Here is a 25,892-nt window from a genome sequence, read left to right as displayed (position 1 = left end):
GGGTTTCACCATGTTGGCCATGCTGATCTTGAACTCCTGACTTCAAGTGATCCACCCTTCAGCCTCCCAAAGTGCTGGGATTACAGGCATGAGCCACTGCACCCAACTTTGAACTGTATACTTTTTAAATGGGTGAATTTTACTGTATGGGAATTATATATCAACAAAGCTGGTATTTTTTATATTGCCATCAAAAATACAACAAAACAATAAAATGATTAATATTTACAACATGAAAAGAAAATCCTTCCATGAAACCTCATTCTCTACAAGATAGAGTCTAAATCACTCAGGCATCCTCTAAGTCCAGCCCCAGCCTACCTTGCCACAAACACCCTGCATTTGCCCAGCAAGACCCCTCACTGTACCCCAAATGAGTCTTCCCTACTGCAGGCCTGGGCTCCTAACATTCACCCCTAGAGCAGCAACAGTTACTCACTTGGCCTGATTCTTGTCTCAAGTCCTGGTTGTTCCTTTGAGGCCTGCACTGCCTATGACTTGAAACTCTCTGACCAGCCCATCTATCTCCCCAACTAAGCTGGAGCCTCCTTTAAGGAAAGATACCTGGATGGGCCGGGCGCGGTGGCTCAAGCCTGTAATCCCAGCACTTTGGGAGGCCAAGACGGGCGGATCACGAGGTCAGGAGATCGAGACCATCCTGGCTAACCTCGTGAAACCCCGTCTCTACTAAAAATTACAAAAAACTGGCCGGGCGAGGTGGCGGGCACCTGTAGTCCTAGCTACTCAGGAGGCTGAGGCAGGAGAATGGCGTAAACCCGGGAGGTGGAGCTTGCAGTGAGCTGAGATCCGGCCACTGCACTCCAGCCTGGGCGACAGAGCGAGACTCCGTCTCAAAAAAAATACCTGGACCAGCCTGTTTTCCTCCTCTCCTGTCCCCTCCCCACTCCTCAGGACAACAGTAACAATAGCTGTCACCTACGACTTCCTGTATGCGAAATCCTTGACCAAATGAGGTCCTTAATTCTGACAGCGGCCCACTATCAACCCAATTTACAAGTAAAGAAACTAAGGTGTGAAGTGAAGAAAGGGTAGGGAGGAAGCAGGGGGAGGAATTTGATCAAGGTATCGGTGCAAGAGGCAAAGCTAGGGATTGAACTCAACATTCTCTTCCCAAGGTGCTAGCACACACTGCCTTCCTAAGATATAACCAGGAATGTGTAGACAGCTAGTAGGTGTCAGTCATATTTCATTCTGCAAGTGTTCATCCAACAATCACATGAGAGCTAAAATATAGCTCTAAAAATAAAATGAGCGCACCTGATGACCTCTGCAGTCAGGTTATATACAACTAGGCTCAGCTGGTTTCTGGCTACAGTTAATTAAGAGATTTTTCCGGGTACCACCAGACAAGAGCAGATTTCAGTACAAAACATAAGCAATTATTTGACATTTTCCCTGAGCATTAAAAAAATGAAATTTTTTTTTAAAAAAGGATCACAGAAAACACGCACTATGTGAGTCACACAGACAAAAAGTGGTGTGAGGCAGCCACCATGCAGCCCAGTCAGCATGTGTGCAAATGCAAATATTAAATTTAAAACCTTGGCTGGGTGCGGTGGCTCACGCCTGTAATCCCAGCATTTTGAGGAGCCAAGACAGGTGGATCATATGAGGTCAGGAGTTCGAGACCAGTCTGGACAACATAATGAAACCCCATCTTTACTAAAAATACAAATATTAGCTGGGCGTGGTGGCGGGCACCTATAATCCCAGCTATTCGCAAGGCTGAGGCAGGAGAATCGCTTGAACCTGGGAGGCGGACGTTGCAGTGAACCAAGATCGTGCCACAGCACTCCAGCCTGGGAGACAAGCAAAACTCTGTCTCAAATAAATAACTAAATAAATAAACTTAAAATCTTTTTTTTTTTTTAATGATAATACCCAGTGCTGGGATGGACGTAATGAAACAGGCAATTGCTTATCTTCTAACAGCAATGAAACGACGAATTCCTTTTGGAATGTTATTAAGCAAGTGGTATGTGTCTAATATCAGAAAGATATCTGGAAATTAATCCTGAAGAATTTCTGCTTCACAGAAAATGCTGTATTCATGAAGATATTGGTCCTTGCACCACTTGTAACGGTGAAAAAGTCGCTACTGCCTAAATCTCTAAATACGAAAAAGGCTAAATGGATTAGAGTACATCCACTTCATGCAGTATTCTGTAGCTATTAAACATTATGGTTTATGTTATCCATGTATTAACATGGAAAAAATAAAAAGTTCTCTTTATTTAGCCTTTCAGCATTAAAGGATCTGAAACTATCCCCGCTCTGTGATTATAATGATTTTAAACAAGAAGCCACCTGGAATAAATCGTACTTGTAACTACTTTGAAATTATAATATTTTTGTGATGGGGGATAAAGGGCTTTTTTTTTTTTTTTTCCTTTCTCTAGTTTCTACATTTCCTTTAATGTTGTTCTACCACTGTTACCTAACTAGGAAAAAACAAATTTTTTTAAATGACCAAGCTCATTTTGAAGCTGCTCAGTGTCACATAAACACTGAGGCCTGCCTGCCCCAACTAAAGCAGCCACGTGAAATGCAGCTCCGGCTGCTTATTGTTCTGTTTATCAAAACAGGGCAAAGCCGCCCAGAAAACTCACCTCAGCAAGGTGACCTGACCTCAGGCCCATCACAGTCACAAATCTGCATTTCCAATAAAAAAATAATCCCAAAGAAGACAAGCACCCAGGTAACCAGTTATGGAAAAGCAAAGGATTGATGAGTTAGGGGTGAAAGGACAGTGAATTACTGTTTTTGTTTTTTTGTTTTCTTGGGGTTTTTGTACTGACCATAGTCACAATGCCTAGCACAAAGTAAGTGCTCAATAAGGATTTGAAGCAGAAAATGTTTTAAATGGGAAAATGCACTCATTTACCCATTTTAAAAATTTAAGGGAGTGAGTCCAGGCATGGTGGCTCATGCCTGTAAACCCAGCATTTTGGGAGGCTGAGGTGGGCAGATCACTTGAGGTCAGGAGTTCCAGACCATCCTGGCCAACATGGTGAAACCCCCTACTAAAATATAAAAATTAGCCAGGTGTGGCGGCAGGCTCCTGTAATCCCAGCTACTTGGGAGGCTGAGGCACGAGAATCACTTGAACCTGGGAAGCACAGGTTGCGGTGAGCCGAGATGGCGCCACCGCACTCCAGCCTGGGTAACAGAGCAAGACTCCATCTCAATAAAATAAAAATAAAAATAAAAATAAAACATTTTAAATGGGAAAATGTACTCATTTGCCCATTAAAAAAATTTAAGGGAGTGCCCACACTTCCTGAGCACCAAGGCCCAAAACACCATGCACACCTCTGGCCTGAAAGTTGTACTCCCTTAGTTCTCATCAACAGAAGCTGTGTTTGGAAGTGAGCAGGCAGGAAATTGGTACTTTTGTCACCAACTTGAACAACAAAAGTCAGAAAACTTAAATGTCACCAGGACAGTAAATGTCAAAGGGGGAGGGGTAACGGTTTACCAAGTATCTCTGCACCACTCCCTGTTCCGGCGCCTGTGGGCATGATTTCATAAAGTCCTACCTAACACTCTGACTCTAGCACCAAGCTGCCTAGGCTTGAACTCTGACTCTCAACTGATTGGCTGTGTGGCCTCAGGCTGGTTGCTTAGCTTCTCTGCATCTCATTTTCCCCTCCTGTAAAATGAAAGCAAAAAGAGAAGAGACTTACCTCATTAGGGTGTTATGAGGATTCACACAGCCAATACACACAAAGCACTAGGTACAGTGTCTGGCACAAGCACAGCATCTGTCATTTACTTATTAGTATTGTGCTCACATTTTACAGCCAAGAAAAACAACCTCACAGAGGTTAGTAACGTCCCAAGATCACACAGCTTAGTAAGAAGCAATGCTGTGATTCAAACCCAAATCAAAGGATCTGTGCTCTTTTTATCAGAGCAAGCTAAACCCCACCTGCAGGATTATTATGATCTCCACCCCAAACACACACGCACACACAATTTATGGCTGTCACTGCAAAAGGTAAGAATATTATGAGATAAGAAGTGATATGGGGCCAGGTACAATGGCTCTCGCCTGTAATCCCACCACTTTGGGATTACAGGCAGGCAGATCACTTAAGTCCAGGAGTTCAAGACCAGCCTGGCAAACAAGGCGAAACCTCGTTTCTACAAAAACACAAAAATTAGCTAGGTGTAATGGCATGCGCCTGTAGTCCCAGCTACTGGGGAGGCTGGGGCACAAGAACTGCTTGAACCCGGGAGGCAGAGGTTGCAGTAAGCCAAGATCGTACCACTGCACTCGAGCCTGGGCGACAGAGTGAGACTCTGTCTCCAAATTTAAAAAAAAACAAAGTGATACAGGACTGGAAGAGGAAGTCCAGTCCGTTGTAACCTGTGGATAATACCAGCTCCCTGCGCATAATACCAGCTCCATGTCAGGAAGGTTCTTTCAATTCATTCACTAAGCAAGCATGCTTTTGAGGCACGCTCTGTCCTATACGTGAGAATATCAGACATACAGGGTCCCACCCCCCTGAACTCATAATCCAAGAGGTAGGGAGACAGACAGAAACAAGTAGGTGATAAGGATGGGAGGAAATGAAGGATGATGGGATAGAGGGACCTAAGTGATAAGAAGGAGCCAGGAGGATAGTACCAGGCCCCAGAGAGAGGGGCGGGGTAGTTCAAGTGTCTGTTGTACTAGAGCCAGGTGACTACAGTCTGTGAACAGGGAGTGGGTAGCCAGAATGAGATCGGAGGGTGGAGGGGAGGAAGGGGTCTGATCATCCTGATCTAAGGTTCAGAGTCTTGCAGGCCACTGTTTGGGTTTATACTAAGAGCGATATGAAGCCATGCAGGCTTTTAAGCAGTGGAATAACACAACTCAATTTACGGGAAAGAAGCAAGCCAGGAGAGATGGCTTGCACCAAAAATCCTAGCACTTTGGGAGGCCAAGGCGGGAGAATCGCTTGAGCCCAGGAGTTGGAGACCAGCTGTGGCAACAAAGTGAGACCTCCATCTCTACAAAAAATATATATATATATTTAAAAATTACCCAGGACAGGCGGCACACATCTGTAGTCCCAGCTACTCAAGAGGGTAAGGTGGGAGGATCGCTTGAGCCCAGGAAGTAGAGGCTGCAAAGAGCTATGATCATACCACTGCACTTCAGCCTGGGCAACAGAACAAGACCCTATCTCAAAAACAACAAAAAAGGGCCGGACATACCAGCACTTTGGGAGGCCAAGGCAGGCAGATCACCTGAGGTCAGGAGTACAAGACCAGCCTGGCCAACATGGTGAAACCCCATCTCTCCTGAAAATACAAAAAATTTAGCCAGGTGTGGTGGCACAAGCCTGTAGTCCCAGATACTCAGGAGGCTGAGACAAGATAATCACTTGAGCCCAGAAGGTGGAGGTTGAAGTGAGCCAAGATAGCACCACTGCACTCTAGCCTGGGTGACAGAGCGAGACTCCGTCTCAAAAAAAAAAAAATCTCAGCATGAAAGTAAAAGAGACTAGCATATGGGTGGCATTTGCTAAAGGCCTTTTTACCCCTAGTTTTCCTTCTCCTTGTGCCACTAGCCCAACATAACCATAGACAATCGTGTTCTCCCTTTCTGGGTCTCTGTTTCCAAAGAGTTTTGGTCTCAGTGGTTCTCAACCCTGGCTACATATTAACAACACATGAGAAGCTTGGAAAATAAAACACCAATGGCGGCGAGAGGTGTCCATCCACCCAGATATCCAGAATCCACTGGTCTGGGGATGGAGCCTCCAATTGGTATTTTCCAAAAGCTTCTCAGGTGCAGCACCATTTGAGAAGAGCCCACTTAAAGGGGCTTCTAAGGCCTTTCTACCTCAGTAGTCTAAGTTCTAATTGGGAGAATTGCCAAAAGACAGAGTGTGCTCTTTGAGACAGTTCATCCTCACTGAAGACAATCAAGCAAAAACTACTTTGCTCAAAGATGCAACTCTATAATCAGACACTCTTAACAGATTCCTCCCAAAAGACATTTTTGTGGTTTAATGACTTGGGTGATCATCCAGTAAGCAAGCAAGTCTTGGTCCTCAGTGTCCTCAGCTGCAGCCAAAGACAGCAAATAAACAGCGTATGTGCCACTCCTTGCCTCTCTTGTGGCCATGGCAGACATCACTAATTGATCCCAGCATAGCCTTCTGCTGAGCCAGGACATCCCAAGTGATCTGAGAATCCCTTCTACACAGGGCCCAAGCATCACTCACTATCAATCATCTGAAGATGGACACAGACTGGAACCCATTTGTCTTTCCTAGCCTAATGTCCCTAAGGTATTTTCCAACTCTGACATTCTTTGAGGGGATGATCCTTTTAAACTTCTTACTAGCAATCATTAACTACCAAGTTGCACAGCAATGAGCTCAGCTGGCTTGAGGCTAGTCACACCATAAGATCACATGTTTCATCCCGGAGGAAGGCTCCTGCTGTATTTCCTGAACTTCAGACTCTTTGTCCTCTCTAGGTAACATCCCTCCCTTCCCTGGCAGCTGCACCTCCAACATGTATTTACCGAATAGGGCCTGAGATAGATTACTCAATTAGATCAGGGCAGACCTGTCCATATTCCTGGAAAAGCTCATCCAAGCAGGCGTCCTTTATGATCACTGGTAGCTGAAACAATAATAATGACAGCAGCTGGTGTGTACAGAGCACTTTCTGTATGCCAGGCACCTTGCCGGGGGCACTGCATACATTTTTTCATGGAATCTTGATCACAATCCTCTAAGGTATTTATTATCCCCATTTGGCACACAAGAAAATTCAAGCTTTGAAAGCTACTAAGTTGCTGCTCAACACAAAGCAATAGAAGCGAGATTACAGGAGAGCCACATACCTGGCCCTGGGCAAGTCCCTCCACCTCTCTGTGCCTCATCTCTAAAATGGGCGTGATGATTTTTTCAAGAACACAGTTTTGGGGCACATGTGGTAATTTAATACATTCACACAATTTGTAAAGATCAAATCAATGTACTTGGGATACGTATCACCGTAAATATTTGTCTTTGCTTTATGCTAGAACCAAATCGTTCTCTCCTAGCTATTTTGAAATATACAGTAGATTACTGTAAACTGCAGTCACCTTACTGATGTAGCTAACATGATGTCTTTAAAATGAACATAATAATTGTAAGGATAAAATGAGAGCCCAGCACACAGTATATGACAGTCCAGTGGATGTCTCAGAAAAACCTGACGAAATCTGGGTTACAAAAAAAAAAAAAAATCAAGGATTGAAATTCTGACCAAGTCTACTCTACACTGTGCTAGGAGCTGTTTTTTGGCCTCACAAAGTGAAGTATTCTTGATAAGTTATGTGCACATCCCAGTTTTCAAAAAGCAAATCCTACCTCGCTCCACTCACCCTTGGCTGGCATCACCCTTGAGGTCAGTTTCTTCTCCTGCCTCTTTCCTGCTATTCTCAATGTCACTGGCTGGAAGGCATTCTCTCTCGTTTTACACCCTGAGGCCTCTAAACACTCTAAAAGCTGAAAATTGCTCCAGGGAGCTGGTGGGAGGGGGAACTTGGCAGTGAATCTCTTTGTAACGGGATCTCCCTTTGACAGGGCATATCAATTGTGTGGAAGGAACTTGGCCTCAAAGCTCCTAATAAAAGGTAAGCCTTTCCCTCAACTTCACATCCCTTGCAGCAGAGCTTAGCACCACACCATCAATCACATTAACACGGGGTTCCTTTCCCACCTGGACAGGAAAAGTATCAGCTACTCCCATTTTACAGAGTAGGGCTGAGGAGGAAGATGAGGCTGAAAACACTAGGAAGGAACTCAACACCTAGGTGCCCAGACTGCAGCACAAACTCCGCCACAGCATCCCAAAAAAGGACTCAGTGAATGAGAAGGGAGTCAATGTGAACCCTCTTTTGAGCTCTGGCAACCTGGATGTTTGTCACATGTGTAAACCTTGTTAGTTTAGACCTACGGTCTCACGGGGAGGAAATCAACTACCAGCATAAGGCTGATTCCATGAGAATGAGAGGACAGCCAGTCCCATCTAGTGAGACTGCCAGGGCATAGGCCATCCGCATCAGTACTTCAAAGCAAGTATTACCTACAGCAAGGGCAGTTTGCTCTTTAGGGGACATCTGCCAATATCTGGAGACATTTTCGTCTGTGGGGGAGGGGCGCTACTGGCACCTAGCAGGCAGAAGCCAGGGAGGCTGCAGGACATCGTATGGTGCACATAGGACAACCTCCCAAAACAGCAAGTTATCCAGCCCAAAATGTCAATAGGGCTGAGATGGAGAAACCATGTTCTGGAGGAAAAGAAGTTGTTCTCACTCACCCCAACCACATGGTGGGATAGGTGCAAGGCCTAAGTCAAATTCCAGGGAAGAGCAAAGGCTAAGCATTCTATGTGCATCTTCCAAAAGACATCAAAAGGCTGGTCCCAAACTCTGTGGCCAGATAGAAGCTGAGGGTCCGAGTCTTACTCCACAACACGTCCTCTTAAATAAGAGCTTCCACCCCCGCACCCCCATCTCCAACGATTTCTCTTCACACCATAGGATTTGGCGACTGCTCTACGCAACAATAGTCCCTGGCACTGAGGCTGACAGAAGTTGTTTGAACACCTTCAGGACAGGTCTCCCTGCACCCTGGGCACATGGCAACACTGGCCAGTGCTCTGCATCACTCTGCAGCCCCAAAGTCAGGAGATGTCGTGTTAACAAGGAGGGCTGAGGTGGGAGCAAATGCGCTCAGGCCTACTAAGTGCCATGATCTGGACGGAGTGCCTTACATGCCTTCCCCCATTTAAACCTAGTAACACAATGTCCTGGTTGTTACCACCCATTTTCCAGATGCAGTAACAGATTCTGAGAGGCTCAAGTCAAGGCAGATAGCAGGGTCACACAGCTATAGGGGAAGAGCATGGAACTGGACACATGCTTCTGATGACACCAAAGCACATGCTCTTTCCCATGTTCCTCTTTTCTTTTTTTTTTTTTTTATTTTTGAGACAGAGTTTCATTCTTGTTGCCCAGGCTGGAGTGCAATGGCGCGATCTCGGCTCACCACAACCTCTGCCTCCCGGGCTCAAGTGCTTCTCCCGCCTCAGCCTCCGAAGTAGCTGGGATTACAGGCGCATGCCACCGCACCCTGTTAATTTTTGTATTTTTAGTAGAGACAGGTTTCACCATGTTAGTTAGGCTGGTCCCGAACTCCTGACCTCGTGATCCGTTCACCTCAGCCTCCTTTCCAAGTGCTGGGACTACAGGCATAAGCCACTGCACCTGGCCCCCATGTTCCTCTTCTAATGGGACATCCTGAAGTCATGTCATCCACATGTGACTTCAATCTCTGTGAAATCCCAAATAATTCACAACAGGAGGGCCCACACCCCAACATGATACCATGATATCACTTAATCTGGGTCAGACAGCCTTCTTACCACCTTACAGCTCTAGGATCTAAAATCCAAGACAAAGACACTCTTGTTTTCTGTGGCTTTGGGAATCATTTCACTCCTGCTGCATTAGGGCTCTGAGCACCAAAGGTCAATAAGTCACCCATTCTCACAGGAAGACGGCCTTCCCACCTGTGAGACTGGCCCAAGTCCAGCTGTCCTTCCTGGAGACTCAGACACTCCCTGGCCTATGCAGACCCTCCCATCCAGCTCCCTTGTGCCTCAAAGGAAGCCCACAACTAGCTGGCAGAGGTTCTGAGCCTCAGTTTCCTTCCCTGTATCTACGTCACAGGATTAAATGAGTTAATATGTACGATGTGCTGACAACAGTTCATGATAAATATTCAACTGACGGTAGCTACTATTGTTACTTTTATTATTCAATGTATCTTAAGGCAATCACCAGATTATGTGTTCAGAGATCTAATCACAAAGTCAACTGAACAGGGCCTATCATGGCAAAAAAAAAAAATTTGGAAACAAACTAGAAGACTAATCACAGGACTTACTAGATAAATTAAGGTAGCTCCACATAATGGAATGGATGCAACAGCTAACAGTTATACAAAAGAAGAATATTTACTGACAAGGGGAAATGTTTGTAATATACTGTCAGTCCTTCACAGATTGCCATATACTGACCCTGAGAATAGCAAGGAGCGCTCTCACACCCCCAGAGGGTCTGCGGGGTAGAGATTTCTTTGTTGCGTACTGTACTGGTTGAAAAAAAATCCTGATGCAAATGTGGTATCTAGTCCATAATATGTCCATGTTTGTTTGCTTTCAAAAAACATTACAAAAGAATTTCTACTGGGTAACAGTGACCCTCCAGCAAGATGCCTCCTTTTTATCCTGTGGCTTCCTGGGAGACATCCACCTCAATTGCTTTTTTTTATTTTATTTATTTATTTATTTATTTATTTAGAGACAGAATCTCACTCTGCAGCCCAAGCTGAAGTTCAGTGGCACAATCTCGGTTCACTCCGTCTCCAGGACTCAAGCAATCTCTGCCTCCAGGGCTCAAGCGATTCTCGTGCCTCAGCCTCCAAGTAGCTGGGACTACAGGCGTGTGCCACCACTAATTTTCTGTATTTTAGTAGAGACAGGTTTCACCATGTTGCCCAGGGTGGTCTCTAACTCCTGAGCTCAGGTGATCCGCCTGCCTCGGCCTCCCAAGGTGCTGAGATTACAGGTATGAGCCACCACGCCCGGCCCACCTCAACTGTTAAAAAATAAAAGATGTAAGTTACAAAGCACATGTAGGAGGTTATCCTATTGTAGTATAAACAGACAGACAGAACATGCATTTAAAAAGACAAGGATCTCCCACCAAAAAGGTACCAGGAGTTAACTTGGGCTAGTGGAGATTACAGGTAATTTTGCTTTCTTTTATTTATCTGTATTTTCAATCTTATATTTTAACAAAATGGCCGGGTGTAGTGGCTCACGCCTGTAATCCCAGCACTTTGGGAGGCTAAGGCGGGCAGACTGCCTGAGCTCAGGAGTTGGCGACCAGCCTGGACAACATGGTGAAACCTCGTTTCTACTAAAATACAAAAAATTAGCCGCGTGTGACAGCCTGCGCCTATAGTCCCAGCTACTTGGGAGGCTGAGGCAGAACTGCTTGAACCCAGGGGGCCGAGATCCCTTCACTCTTCTCCAGCCTGGGCAACAGAGCAAGACTCCCTCTCAAAAAAAAAAAAAAAAAGATGAACTGATTCATGGCAGTTGAATTAACCTGGGGATCAGGATCCTTCAGCCAGTTGGGCTAACAATCTCCGGAAGGTTCATTCAGGCCCATGCAAATCAGTGTTGGAGCCTAGAGACAGCAGAGCCTAGAGGTCAGGCAGGGCTGAGCTGAGTCACCCACTATTCAGACCTCCCTCTCAGAGCCTCAGCTTCTGGATGGTGGTCATTAAGTTATCATTTAAACTATAGATGCAGGCCAGAAACAGTGGCTCACCCCTATAACCCCAGTACTTTGGGAGGCCAAGGTGGGAGGATCACTTGAGGTCAGGAGTTCAAGACCAGCCTGGCCAACATGATGAAACCCCATCTCCACTAAAAATACAAAAACTAGCTGGGTGTGGTGGTGCACATCTGTAATCCCAGCTTCTCGGGAGGCTGAAGCAGGAGAATCACTTGAACCTGGGAGGTGGAGGCTGCAGGGAGCCGATATCACAACACTGCACTCCAGCCTGGGTGACAGAGTGAGACTCGTCTCAAAAAGAAAACAAATAAACTACAAATGCAGTAGGGCTAGCTCTCTACCAAACCCATTTACCAAAGGAAAACACAACTCTGACCCATAGCTTGTTCACTAGGCTGGTTGCCTGAAGTTTCCAGAAAAGCAGCTATTTAAAGGCAGGCCTCCAAAGCTTTCAGCCGGCCCACTTCCCTTCCTGAAGTACCTCTCAAGAATGGTTCTTCCTGCACCACCTGCTGCAGGATGGTTTCCAGCTACATATAGAGACACTGACAATGCATAACTAGGGACTTTACCCTGGTTTTTTTACTGTCTCTGGAAACAATCCACCTCCATCCCCCACCAGGCACTTTCCACCATTCCCTTCCCTGGAACAGTGACTTCCAGTGTTTTCTGGCGACAGCTGAACCCAGGATAAGAAATTCATTTTATATGCAATTTAGTACATATACACACCACACACACACATGGACACATATATAACTGAAATGGGTTTTATGACGCAATACTCACTAGCAAACTCTGATATTTTTACAATACTTACCAGCAAACTCTGATATTCTACCATTTTCTTAACGCTGGTCATAACTCACTAAATGGATTTTACATCCCACAGTTTCAAATACACCGCCTTATAGTATGTAAGTCTATGATTTGGTTTTCCAAACTTCACTTTAAGTGTGTACTTTCTGGAACATATTAGATTGGAACCATATACAAATACTAATATTCACAGGACCAAAAACAGTAATTTTATACGGTTCAACCTAATAATTATGTGTGAACCAAACTGGAGGACTCCACTGATTCGCCTCTTATAAGCTAACTCTGAGTAATTCTTAAAAGTTGCCTATACTTGGGCACGGTGGCTCATGCCTGTAATCCCAGCACTTTGGGAGGCCAAGGCGGGCAGACCACAAGGTCAGGAGTTCCAGACCAGCCTGGCCAACATGGTGAAACCCCATCTCTACTAAAAATACAAAAATTAGCCAGGCGTGGTGGGCGGGCACCTGTAATGCCACTTACTCAGGAGGCTGAGGCACAAGAATAGCTTGAACCCAGAAGGCGAAGGTTGCAGTGAGCTGAGATCGCACCACTGCACTTCAGCCTGAGCGACAGGGTGAGACTCTGTCTCAAAAAAAAAAAAAAAAGAGGTGGCCTATACTATGAATGTACACTATTATTATTGTGCAAAAGACAGATGACACCTGAACTGGACAAGTCAATTATAGCCACTCTGAGTCATACCTTTTTTAACGGGAATAACAATGATAAACTCACGGATGCTGTGAGGATTGAACAAGCTCATATATGTGAAAGGGCCTTGTAAACTATAGTATAAGGTTAAAATTTTTTTTTAATTTTTTAAATTGTAAATTATGCCAGTGTCTCAGCAAAACAAGATAATAAAACAGCAGCCAATATCTGTTGAGGGTTTTTTTCACACTAAGCATTTGTCATGCAGATCCATTTAATCTTCCACAGCAATCCTATAAAGTAGGTATTCTTGTTGTCCCCATTAAACAGATGAGGACAGAAGAGACTCCAAGCATTAGGAGGACTGGCCCAAAGTCACACAGGTAGGTGGAGAAGCTGCGTCTGACTCCAAAGCCCGTGCATAAAGCACTGGCCAGCAATTTCCCTTCACACCCAGAACAATCTCCCCATAGTTCTCCATGTCCTGGCCACAGGAACACGACCACGAGCATGGTGTGCTCTCAGTGAGACAGGAAAACTTCCCCACGACACAATGACACGAAAATGCACTGGCCCCTGGGCCAGCAGCAGGAAATGCACAATCACCTTGCTGCCGTGGAAACAGGTGGCAAGTCGGCACAGTCTCTCAGCCTCCCTTCTCCCGCAATTACAGCCAAGGATTATGTCTTTAAACTTTCCCATTGGTGGCTTAAAATAACTCCTCTTGACCCCACAGAAAATGTACTGAGAGACAGGAGGCAGCCATAACCAGAGCTGGTCAGGTCACAAGATAAAGAGAAACGCTCAAACCAATGCAAACAGAGCTCTATGGTATTTTTTTTAAAGGGACACAGTCAATATCCCTGTGCTCCTTTGGGGCTAGGAATAGCCACTGGCCACTCTTCAGTCACATCTGGTGGTCACTTAATTTATTCAACTATGAACATTTGTCAAAAAGGAAATATTTAAATTGTGCTATCAGGGAAGTTCCACTGCTTCCTATTATATATTTTAATACATTTGTGTGTGTCTGTGTATGTATATATAATACACACAATCCATCGTGGATTTAATCCCAAACCCAATTTAAGAGGTTTCATGGGGCTGGGTGCGGTGGCTCATGCCTGTAATCCCAACACTTTGGGAGGCCAAGGCAGGCAGATCACTTGAGGTCAGGAGTTCGAGACCAGCCTGGCCAACACGATGAAACCCTGTCTCTACTAAAACTATAAAAATTAGCCAGGCATGGTGGCACACGCTTGTAATCCCAGGCTGAGGCAGGAGAATCGCTTGAACCTCAGAGGCAAAGGTTGCAGTGAACCAAGATCATGCCACTGCAATCCAGCCTGGGTGACATCTCAAAAAAAAGAGGTTTCATGGCATAATTTTGACAATTCACAATTATTGATAATTATGATATTATGGCCTTTGCCCTAATTCTTCAGTAAATGGAATACCTCTCTCTTCTGATACACAAGTATCTATATTCACCTTTTTTTGTTACTTTAAAGGTAACATTATATATACATTGTTCTCTACATAGCCTTTTAATTTATTCAGATATCTTGGAGAGTATTTCCCGCCTGCACCTACAGCTGTAACTCATTCTTATAAATGACTGGCTAGTGTTTTTCTGTTTTTTTGTGGTTTTTTTGAGATGGAGTCTCACTCTGTTGCCCAGGCTGGAATGCAGTGGCACGATCAGAAATACTCTTCTGATCTAACTCTTCAGTAAAGGGAATACCTCATGGTATTTTGTAAAACGCTGTCTTTATGTTTCCATATCCATTTACAAGGAATTTTAGCATAATATGATCACACTTAACTTCTCCAACTACCCTGTGTCAGAGGTACTCCTATTATTAGCATTTCTGGAATATGAACAGCAAGGATCAGAAAGGTCAAGATACCTGCCCACGATCACACAGCTAATGAGGTGGTAGAGCCAAGACTCCAACCAAGGAGTTCTGTTCCAAATTCTATGCTCTCTTCACCACCCCACGGTCTTATTTATCTCTGAGTTCCTGAGGAACAAGGGCTACATCTAAAATAATCGGGAGGGGAAACGTGTTTGCAATACAAATGACAATCAAAGGACTAATTTCCAAAGAGCTTATACAAATTAATAACAAAGATTATATCTATATCTATCCATCTATAGATACAGTTTTTTGTTTTTGCTTTTTTAATGAACAGGGAGTTAACCAAAACACAAAAAATGGGGCCGGGCACAGTGGCTCATGCCTGTAATCTCAGCACTTTGGGAGGCCGAGGCAGGTGGGTCACCTGAGATCAGGAGTTCAAGACCAGCCTGGCCAACATGGTTCCTAAGGAACAAATCCCATCTCTACTAAAAATACAAAAAATTAGCTGGGCGTGGTGGCGCATGCCTGTAATCCCAGCTACTTGGAAGGCTGAGGCAGGAAAATCACTTGAACCTGGGAGGTGGAGGTTGCAGTGAGCTGAGATCACACCATTGCACTCCAGCCTGGACAAGAGCAAAACCCCATCTTAAAAAAAAAAAAAAAGAAAGAAAGAAAACAAGAAAAAGAAGAAGAACCATAGGCAAATGACCAAAAAACTCAACTAACTCAAACTTAAAGATACAAATAAAAATAACAAGATACGGCCGGGCGCGGTGGCTCACACGTGTAATCCCAGCCCTTTGGGAGGCTGAGGCGGGTGGATCATGAGGTCAGGAGATGGAGACCATCCTGGCTAACACGGTGAAACCTCGTCTCTACTAAAAATACAAAAAATTAGCTGGGCGTGGTGGTGGGCGCCTGTAGTCCCAGCTACTCGGAAGGCTGAGGCAGGAGAATGGCCTGAACCTGGGAGGCGGAGATCGCGCCACTGTACTCTAGCCTGGGTGACAGAGCGAGACTCCGTCTCAAAAAATAAATAAATAAAAAATATAAATAAATAAACAGGATACAATTTTTCACCTTTCAGACTAGCACACATGTAAAAATTCTCATTTCAGGTGAGAAGGTATGGAGAAACAGACACTCTCCAAACCTACGGATGCAGGTACAAACTGAGGTGACACTTCGGGAGGACAACCTGACAACAGCAATCACACTTGTAAATGCATGAATCTTCCAATCCTGTAATCCTGAAACTAGAAATTTACTCTACAGATACACTTGTGAAGGTTACAAGAAATATCAACCAGAGACATGAGGAAGTATGATTTGTGACAGGATAGCGAGGTGTACTAAAACAACTAAAGTGTCCATCAATAGGAGAATGGTCAAATAAATTGCAGTAAATCCACACATCAAAATGCTAGTCATGGTCAGCCATGGTGACTCACATCTGTAATCCCAGCACTTTGGGAGGCCGAGGCGGGTGGATCACTTGAGGTCAGGAGTTTGAGACCAGTCTGACCAACATGGTGAAACCCCGTCCCTACTAAAAATGCAAAAATTAGCCGGGTGTGGTGACACGTACCTGTAATCCCAGCTACTCAGGAGGTTGAGGCAGAATTCCTTGAACCCGAGAGACAGAGGTTGCAGTGAGCCAAGATCGTGCCACTGCACTCCAGCCTGAGAGACAGAGTGAGACTCCATCTCAAAAAAAAAAAAAACTAGCCAGTCATTTACAAGAATAAGGCATAGCTATAGGTACAGGCAGGAAATACTCTCCAAGACATCTGAATAAATTAAAACGCTATGTAGAGAACAATGCATATATAATGCTACCTTTAAAGTAACAAACAAAAGGTGAATACAGATATTTGTGTGTATCATCTAGAAATTTTCTTTTTTTTTTTTTTTCCTGGAAAGAAACCAAGGATACCCACAGTGGTTCTCTTTGAAGAGGACCGGTCATTTTCTAACCTTATACAATTTTGGATTGGAGGATTTTTAACCTGGGCTTCATGGATTATTTTAAAGAGTCTATGAGGCTGGGCACAGTGGCTCACACCTGTAATCCTAGCACTTTAGAAGGCCAAGGTGAGTGGATTGCTTGACCTCAGGAGTTCGAGACCAGCCTGGGCAACATGGTGAAACCTCATTTCTACAAAAAATACAAAAATTAGCTGTGCCTGGTGGCTCATGCCTGTAGTCCCAGCTACTTGGAGGGCTGAGGTGGGAGGATCACTTGAGCCCAGGAGACGGAGGCAGCAGTGAGCCAAGATCCAAGATCACATCACTGCACTCCACACTGGGGTACAAACTGAGACCATGTCTCAAAAAACAAAAACCTCCTGAAATTGGATACAATATTGGAAGTATGTGCATTCCCTTCTGGGGAAGGATTCTTCCCTCTCACACACTCTCTACACTCTCTAAGGGTCTTGTACCTCTTCTTTTTCCCTCAAGAAAGATTCAGAACCACTGTGTTATAGGCTCCATATTGATGTGAAGTTTGAATATTCACTCACTCGTTTACTCAGAAACCATGAGATAACACTGGGCTAGGCCCTGGCACAGGCATCCAGGAAAATATCACCCAACTCCTGCCCTGGAGACGCAGGTCGTTTGTAACACAATAACGACATTGTCCACCCAAGTTTCAGAAATGGCAACAGGGGACAGCTTCCCTCTAACAGGAAGAAGGAAAAGTGGAACTGAAAATTATTTGCATGTTTAAAATTAGACCTTCTGTGGGAGCTGACACTGCTTCGTTTTCAAAATGCCCCTCACCCCCCATCTGCTTACCCCTAGCCCTCATCCTGGCATTTACATGCCAGGGAAATTCTGAGACAATAGGATGACTGCAGCTATCACTAATAAGGAAGTAATAACAAACTTCCTACAGCCCCTATCCTCCGAGGGGTCACCAGTAAAGCCACTGGAAAACCAGCCATACAAGGTGGTAACAAAATTGCTCTGGGCTTCTCTGGTCTGAGATATTCACCACTTCCAGGGATCTCCACTTAGGGACTGGCTGCCCCTCACATCACCATTCCTTCTCTGGCAAGTGGCAGCCCTTTCTCTGAAGGGGGCAGCAGGGATGTCGTTCACAGTCACATCCTACATCACAACTGTGACTGGTTGGTTGGTGTGATCTGAGTTGTATTGCCCAGCAGCCAGTAAGAGCCGTGAAGACAGGCTCCTGTTCCCCACCACGGCCTCTGCTCAGTGCCTGTCCCCCAGAGTTCAGCAACTGATCATCTTTACAATCTGGTCATAACCAGATCATACTTACATAATTATTTACTCAATGTTTTTCTTTAGACCACCTTTTTATCATATTTAAACAAATTTATCATGATACCACATTTCACCTCATTCGAACTATAAAATCATGGACTTTTAGGGGGTCTTTCTTTAGTAAGACCCCCTAAAATAAATTATTTTTTATTTCTTTTTGAGACAGGGTATCACTGTTGCCCGGGATGGAGTACAGTGGCACTATCAAGGTTCACTGCAGCTTCAACCTCCCAGGGCTCAAGCCATCCTCCCAACTCAGCCTCTCAAGTAGCTGGGATCACAGGTCCACACCACCATGCCCAGCTAATTTTTTTTTATAGACAAGATCTCACTTTGTTGTCCAGGCTGGTCTCAAACTCCTGGGCTCACCTGATCCTCCCACCTCTGCCTTCCAAAGTTGAGATTACAGGAATGAGCCACCCTGCCCAGCCAATAATTCTTAACATTAGAAAAAAAAAAGTATTGTGACTGACCTCAGTTCATCTTGCACACACCCAGGGTTATTCCATACCACTCTGTGGAAAACATTTCATAAATATTTGTCATATGGGCCAGGCGTGGTGGCTCAGACTGTAATCCCAGCACTTCGGGAGGCCAAGGCAGGTGAATCGCCTGAGGTCAGGACAAGACCAGCCTGGCCAATGTGGTGAAACCCCGTCTCTACTAAAATACAAAAATTAGCCAGACGTGATGGCGCGTGTGTGTAGTCCCAGCTACTCGGGAGACTGAGGCAGGAGAATTGCTTGAACCCGGGAGGTGGAGGTTACAGAGAGCAGAGATCGTGCCATGCACTCCAGCCTGAGCAACAGAGTGAGAGACTGTCTTAAAAAAAATAAAAAATTAAAAAAGTGATATGAACTAATGATCTGGGGCCTCATTTCTTCTCTCCAAGTAACAGCAGCAGCCACAACTAGCAGTTGGGCCTTGCTTTAGGTGTTACGTAGCAATTCTTCTTCTATCTCATTTGATCCTCTCAACCACCCAGTGAAGCAGGAAGTGTTAGTCCCATTTTCCAGATAAGGAAATGAGAAGTCACAGAGGTTAAGTGACTTGCTGAGTTTATGCAGCTACTAAGTGACTGAGAAAAGACCCAAACCCAAGTCTTTCCATCCCAGACCCCAATCTGTCTCCACAAAGGCAGACTTGCCTTGTAAACTGAGGCTCCAAAGAAATATAAGCAGGAAAGAGGCACCTGGGTTCTCTGTGTTACAAATGGAGCAGATTATACAGGGTTTAGGACACAAAGAACCCAAAATAAAGGTAGCATGTCCTTGTAGTCCTGGCTACTTGGGAGGCTGAGGTGGGAGGATCAACTGAGCCCAAGAGTTCGAGTCCAGTCTGGGCAACACAGCAAGACTGTCTAAAAAATATCTGGGACAGGTGCGGTGGCTCAGGCCTGTAATCCCACTTTGGGAGGCCAAGGTGGGCGGATCACCTGAGGTCGGGAGTTCAAGACCAGCCTGCCAACATGGTGAAACCTCATCTCTACTAAAAATACAAAAATAAGCTGTGCGTGGTGGCGTACATCTGTAATCCCAGCTACTCAGGAGGCTGAGGCAGGAGAATCACTTGAAATCAGGAGGTGAAGGTTGCAGTGAGCTGAGATCACGCCACAGCACCCCAGACCAGGCAATAAAATGAGACTTCATCTCAATAAATAAATAAATAAATAAATAAATTACATGTCTGTCGCCTCCTCTCTCTCTCTCTCTTTTTTTTTTTTTTTTTTTTTTTTTTTTTTTTTTTTTTTTTTTTTGAGACGGAGTCTCGCTCTGTCACCCAGGCTGGAGTGCAGAGGCTGGATCTCAGCTCACTGCAAGCTCTGCCTCCCCGGTTTACGCCATTCTCCTGCCTCAGCCTCCCAAGTAGCTGGGACTACAGGCGCCCACCACCTCGCCCGGCTAGTTTTTTGTATTTTTTAATAGAGACAGGGTTTCACCGTGTTAGCCAGGATGGTCTCGATTTCCTGACCTTGTGATCCGCCCGTCCTGGCCTCCCAAAGTGCTGGGATTACAGGCTTGAGCCACCGCGCCCGGCCGTCGCCTCATCTCTTAGCTGCACACAGAAAACCTTCTCCATGACATTTTACAACACAGGACGGTAAATTGGGGCAGTGGAGACATCAGCCCTGGCTCTGCCATGTAGTAGTTATGCATCTACAGTAAATTATTTTTGTCTTTTTTTTTAATTTCTCTGTGAAGATTCCAGAAGTATACAATTAAGTTCTGAACCTCAGACTTCTCTCAGATAAAATAAAAATATGGCTGAGTGCAGTGGCTCATGCCTGTAATCCCAACACTTTGGGAAGCCGAGACAGGCATATCACTTGAGCCCAGGAGTTCAAGACCAGACTGGGCAACATAGCGAGACACCATCTCTATAAAAAAAAAAATTAGCCAGGAATGGTAGCACACGCCTTTAGTCCCAGCTTGAGAGGCTAAAACGAGCGGAGCCCTTGAGCCCAGGTCATTGGGGTTGCAGTGAGTTATGTTAGCACCACTGCACTCCAGCCTGGGTGACAAAGCAAGACTCTGTCTCTTAAAAACAAAACTAGGCGGGGCACGGTGGCTGACAATTGTAATCCCAGCACTTTCGGAGGCCGAAGTGGGTGGATCATGAGGTCAGGAGATCAAGACCATCCTGGCAAACATGTTGAAACCCTGTCTCTAATAAAAATCCAAAAATTAACTGGGCTTGGCGGCACATGCCTGTAATCCCAGCTACTTGGGAGGCTGAGGCAGGAGAGTCCCTGGAACCAGTAAGGCAGAGGTTGCAGTGAACTGAGATCACGCCACCATACTCCAGCCTGGCAACAGAGCTAGACTCCATCTCAAAAAAAAAAAAAAAAAAGCTGGGCACAGTGACTCATGTCTGTAATCCCAGCACTTTTGGGAGGCCAAGGCAGGCAGATCACCTATGGTCAGGAGTTCAAGACCAGCCTGGCCAACATGGTGAAACCCCGTCTCTGCTAAAAATACAAAAAGTAGCCAAGTGTGGTGGCACATGCCTGTAATCCCAGCTACTCGGGAGACTGAGGGAAGAGAATCAACTGAACCCAGGAGGTGGAGGTTGTGGTGAGCCAAGACTGCACCACTGCACCCAGCCTGGGTGACAGAGTGAGACTCCCTCTCAAACAAACAAAAAAAAAACAACAGCACCTACCTCTTGGTATTTCTGAAATGGCCAAATGAGATAATGCATTAAAACCCTTAGCACAGTGCCTGTCATGCATAATGTTACCTATTAATTATAATATCATCAGTGGCATTATATTAGAAGGGAAATACACAGAAAATTGCCTCTTATCCTGCACTCAAAATAATTCCCTAGCCCAAGAAGTGAATGAACTGAGAAGTAATTACTGATGATCCTCTGGCTACACCCAGGCCTACGGCTGTTCAGCCACTCAGCCTCAGCCCCAATCCCAAGCAAAAATTACTTTTAGGAGCTAAATAACCCCTTTCCTGACCAAAATTGCTCATTCGGAAGCCAGGATCCTCACTGCTTAGGAAAGCTTGGGTATTCCACGGTTATCTTTATCCTGGGGCCGAACTTGAAGTCAGCTCAAAGTCACGGTCTAACCATAAACCAATTTGCTCTGTTTTCGTAAACTGTCTGCAAACAAAACATAATCATCTGGTTTTCCCGTTGTTCTGAAGCAAAACAAAAATATTTAAAGTCACTCATATAAGAATCTAACAAGCAGTTTAAAGAGGAGTCAAAACATATTTTGTACTCTGGATGGAACAGGTAAGGAATCAGGCTTAAGGATTAGCCATGATAGATAATAAACCCAGTTATTATTCACCAGGAAACAAGAAAGTGAAGAGAAAACAAAACCAAGACACTACAAGACCAATAAAACAGCTATTAGTCACCAGCTTTTTTTTTTCATTTATTCTTTTAAAATCTGCCCACATCAAGCTGATTTCTTAAAGAATCTGTCAGGATTAAATTTCTCAAGAGAAGGAAGCAGGAGGAAATCTGCTTTGTCACATTGCCTAAAACATACCCACAAACCAAAACTAGTGTGCAAAACTGCTATGAGAATGGGAGGAGTCAGACACTGCAACTAGCAAAGTCCTCATGTTGGAATCATCTCTGAGCGTCCTTCCCGTCTTAGAAAAGGGGAATGAGATGCTAGTTCAAAAATTGCTTTTCCGGGCCTACTAAGTACTTAGCCTACCAGCATCTCAGCTTTCCAGCTTCCACACCCACCCTTATTAATGTCCAAACATGTGTCTTTTCCATGACTTGTCCATTTGTTTACCCTGGTATACCTGATTCCATTTTATAACACACACACGAGCACATACACACACAATCCAGGCCTCAGAAAACCAGTCGCCTTTTAGGAAGGTAGTCACATACTCTTGTTTCCTAAACAAACTTCAGAAGTATCTCAAATTTGATTCGACTTTGAAAAATTCCATTCACACCCACCGTTTTGAGAAGACACAGTGATATGTCCCTATCATTAAAAGTAAGATCAAAGTGAAAACACAGAAGAAAAAAAAAACAGCACTTTGAAAATACAAGGCCCAGGCAGGTGACCCAGGTTCCCATCCTGTCTTCTCTAATACTTTGCTGGGTGACTTCTGCCTGCTCCCTGTCTTCTCTGGACCTCAATATCCTCATCTAAGAGCTCTGAGGGGTTTCAGCTATCTTGAAAGTCTGGTCCAACTCAAAAATGCACTGATTCCCTGAAATATCCATTATCAAAATGAACTGCTGAATGTGGATTTTGAAGATGCTTCTTCCGAGAGCCTTTTAGATTTCTTATTTCCTAATGTATCCAAAAAAAAAAAAAAAAAGAAGAGAGTCCTTTTGAGGTTCTATAGAACAAACCATACAGGAAGGAAATATTTAAATACAGGACAAGTGCAGAGTGGCAATATGCTAATGAAATACAAGGAAGGATTGAGCAAGCAATAAATTTACCCAAGAAACTTTTCGCTGATTGAAAGCACAGCTAGCAACCACTATGGCTGGAGCAAAACAAAAAAAAAACTATATTTATAATTCAGAAATTTTTTTGCTGAAGCGAAAAAATAAATTACATATATATTTAAAAATAAATGAAGCTTTAGGTTTGGGGGTTTTCTGTTTTTTGTTGTTTTTGTTTGTTTTAGCATAAACGTTACAAGAAATCTTCAAATGCAAGGCTTTTTTAACTTCAGACACTGCTTCCCTGAATTTCCTTGCATGGTCATGGAGAAGACAGCCCCCCCACACACTGTACCTTAATAATGAGAATCCCATCTGGAAACCCTTAATATTTACAAAGCTCTTTTAGACATTGGCCAGTGGAAGCCCCTCAAACAATTCCATAGGGAAGGGGGTGCTACACCCATTCTACAGATGCTGTTAACTGAGGGTAGAGGACCCTGAAGAGGAAGTCTAGCCCTGCGGCCTGGACCTGGAGCCAGTCTCCTGACATCTACTCCAAGGTTCTCTGCAGGAGGTCACATTGCCTTCCGGCCCCCAGGAAAGCTTGTGTAGAACCTGCTGAGGAAACTGCGAGGAGAGACCCTTGGATGCCGAGGGTCACGCAGCCCCTAGGCCCCAGCCCCTTTCTCCTACTGCCTGCTGGGCGGCATTGCTGCTCCAGGGAGATGCTTCTGCTCTCTCCTGTATTCGAGCTGGAGAAGTTTTCCCTGAAACCAGGTTCCATCCCCAGTCAATAACTCATTTCCTCAGAGATAGTGTCTGCATAAAACAAGCAAGATGGTCATTTGCAGAAACGCACAGCAGGGCAGCCCCAGGCCACTTCCCCTGCGGGTTCAAACCCAAATAGGCTCCAGAGGCTGAGAGAACGCGCCCGCTGGCTCAGCTCCCATGGCACGGGCTGGGTGCTCCGCTCTTTCACTTCTCTTCCTCAGTTCCCCATCTGTGAAATGGGAATGCCCCTCAGCTGCCCTGCCTCACCCCCTATGGAAATGCCAGGAAGGGGAAAGGTCGGTCACCAAAACGCCAGGGACAGCATTATCAGAAAAGTGAAGCAAGAAAAGAGGGCGGGGGTGGGGTGGGGTGGGGACGGGGAGCCGGCGCCCACAAAGCATGAATTAAACACCCATGAAATCAAGCACGACGCCAAAAGGGCCGGCTACCTTGAGAAAAGCCAGCGTTCGGCCACCTTTTCCCCGGCCTGGGAACTTTCCCCAGAAACAGCGCCCTCGGCCCCGAGTCCCGTGCCTCGCCCAGGGCCCACTGCCCAGCGCCCGGCCCTGCCCTGGCGCCCCCGCCGCCCCTCGGGCCCCTGCAGGCCGGGTCGGAGGTCGATCGGCAAAGGCTCGGCCAGGCCGCCCGGCACTGCGTCCCCAGACCTCCGCAAACACGCCCCCTCCGGCCGCCTCGGGCTGGCAAGCCGGCCCCGTGCCGGCCAGATGTGCCCAGCCCCGGGAAGAGCCGGGCCGGGGACGGCCTGGAACCCGCGCGGAGGCTTTCCCCGGGAGGCTCGGGCACCGCGGAACCCGGATCCCGCCTCCCTCCCCCTGATCCTGGGCAGCCGGAAAAGGGCTCGGTCGCCGGCGTGCGAGGCCGGCCGGGGTCCCCGCAAGCCGCCTTCAAGAGGGGGGATCCGAGGATCCAGACCCTCGCCCCCTTCCACGGAACCCCCCAGGCGGGGTACACCCGGGCAGGTGCAGGCAATGCCAGTCCCGCCCCAGCCTCCTGCCCCCCGTCCGAGCCCACCCGGCGCTTACCTGGCCCAGGCGCAGCAGCAGCAGCAGCAGCGGCAGCGCCCAGCGCAGCCCGGGCGAGCGCCGAGGCAGCCGCGCCTCCCGCGCCGCCGGCTTCATGCCCCGCGCGCCCTCGAACGTGCCCGGGACGCGCGAATCGGGCCCCGCCGTGCGCCCGAGCCCGGGCACCGTCGTCGCCGCCTCCTGCCGCCTCCTCCGCCTCCTCCTCCGCCAGCCGGTCCGCCTCGTCCCCGCTCCGCCCGCCCCGGGCTTCCCCGGGGACATGGCAGCGGCGGCGGCGGCCGCGGCCACACGCCGGAGCCTGGCGCGGCTGCCGCGGGGGGGCCGCGTCCCTGAGCGCGCAGGGGCTTCGCGGGGCGGAGCGAGCGGCGCCCACCCCCAGCGCGGGGCTCCCCGGTCCCGGCTCCCGCGGCTGCTCCCGCTGCCTCCTCCGCGCGTCATGCGGCTGGGGCTGCAAGGCGCCGCGGCGAGCGCTCGGCCCCCTCCCTTCCCCTCCCCCTCTGAATATTCATCGCTTCCTCCCGCCCCGGCCGGCCCGGCGGCTGCGGAGCTCCGCAGCCCCTCGCCGCAGCCCGCCGCTGCTCCCGCCCCCTCCGAGCCGGCCGCAGCTTTCCTCCCGCGGGCAGAGGAAGCGCCCCCGCCTCGCCCGCCCCTCCGCCCAGCCCTCCCACATTCCTGGGACTTCGAGCCCGGGACCAGGCTCCGTGGCTCTAGCGCCTCGAGCCGGCACCCCTCAGGACGGGCTCCCCTTCTCTCACCCGGTCCACGGCGCCGGGTTCGGGTAGGCAGAGGTTGACCGAGACCCCTGCTGAGAGCGCAGCCAAGCCTGATTGTGGACAGCAGCCCGGCGAAGGCGTGCTTGACCTGTCCCTGGGTGGGCTTGGGGGTACGTGAACCCCGAAATTGTACGAGGCACGCTGTACATTGTGTTCTGTCCCCCAGCCCCCGAGCGCCGGCCAGGGAGGTAGAGAGCCCAGTAGAAGCCAGTTCAGGGATTAGAACCCCAGCGGTGGCATATGGTGGACCGGGCTCTGCTGGCAGTACCAGCCCTGTGAACTCTGGAGACGCATTTCTCCTCTCTGCCGCCCCCACACCCACCTGTTCTCCCGTGTGAAATAAAGATCGTACTAGGACCTGTGGAGAGAGAGGTCCACTGCACTCGCG

The 25,892-nt window shown here is 47.0% G+C and overlaps 1 protein-coding gene across 3 annotated transcripts in view; it reads right to left on the bottom strand.

The window, feature by feature from the left end:
- PTPRJ (protein tyrosine phosphatase receptor type J) overlaps positions 1–25,178 on the bottom strand; it is a 195,107-nt gene extending 169,929 nt beyond the window's left edge. For all 3 annotated transcript variants that reach the window (XM_030917180.1, XM_030917179.1, XM_030917181.1), the window contains exon 1: positions 24,732–25,178. In XM_030917180.1, coding sequence (XP_030773040.1) covers positions 24,732–25,169 — 438 coding nt within the window. In that variant the 5' untranslated portion in view covers positions 25,170–25,178. The remainder of the gene's footprint in view (positions 1–24,731) is intronic.
- Positions 25,179–25,892: the final 714 nt, after the last annotated feature.

Source organism: Rhinopithecus roxellana, chromosome 15 (assembly GCF_007565055.1).
Source record: "Rhinopithecus roxellana isolate Shanxi Qingling chromosome 15, ASM756505v1, whole genome shotgun sequence".
Lineage (NCBI taxonomy): Eukaryota > Metazoa > Chordata > Mammalia > Primates > Cercopithecidae > Rhinopithecus > Rhinopithecus roxellana.
Note: the sequence above shows the minus strand (reverse complement) of the source record. Positions and strands in the feature narration are given on the sequence as shown.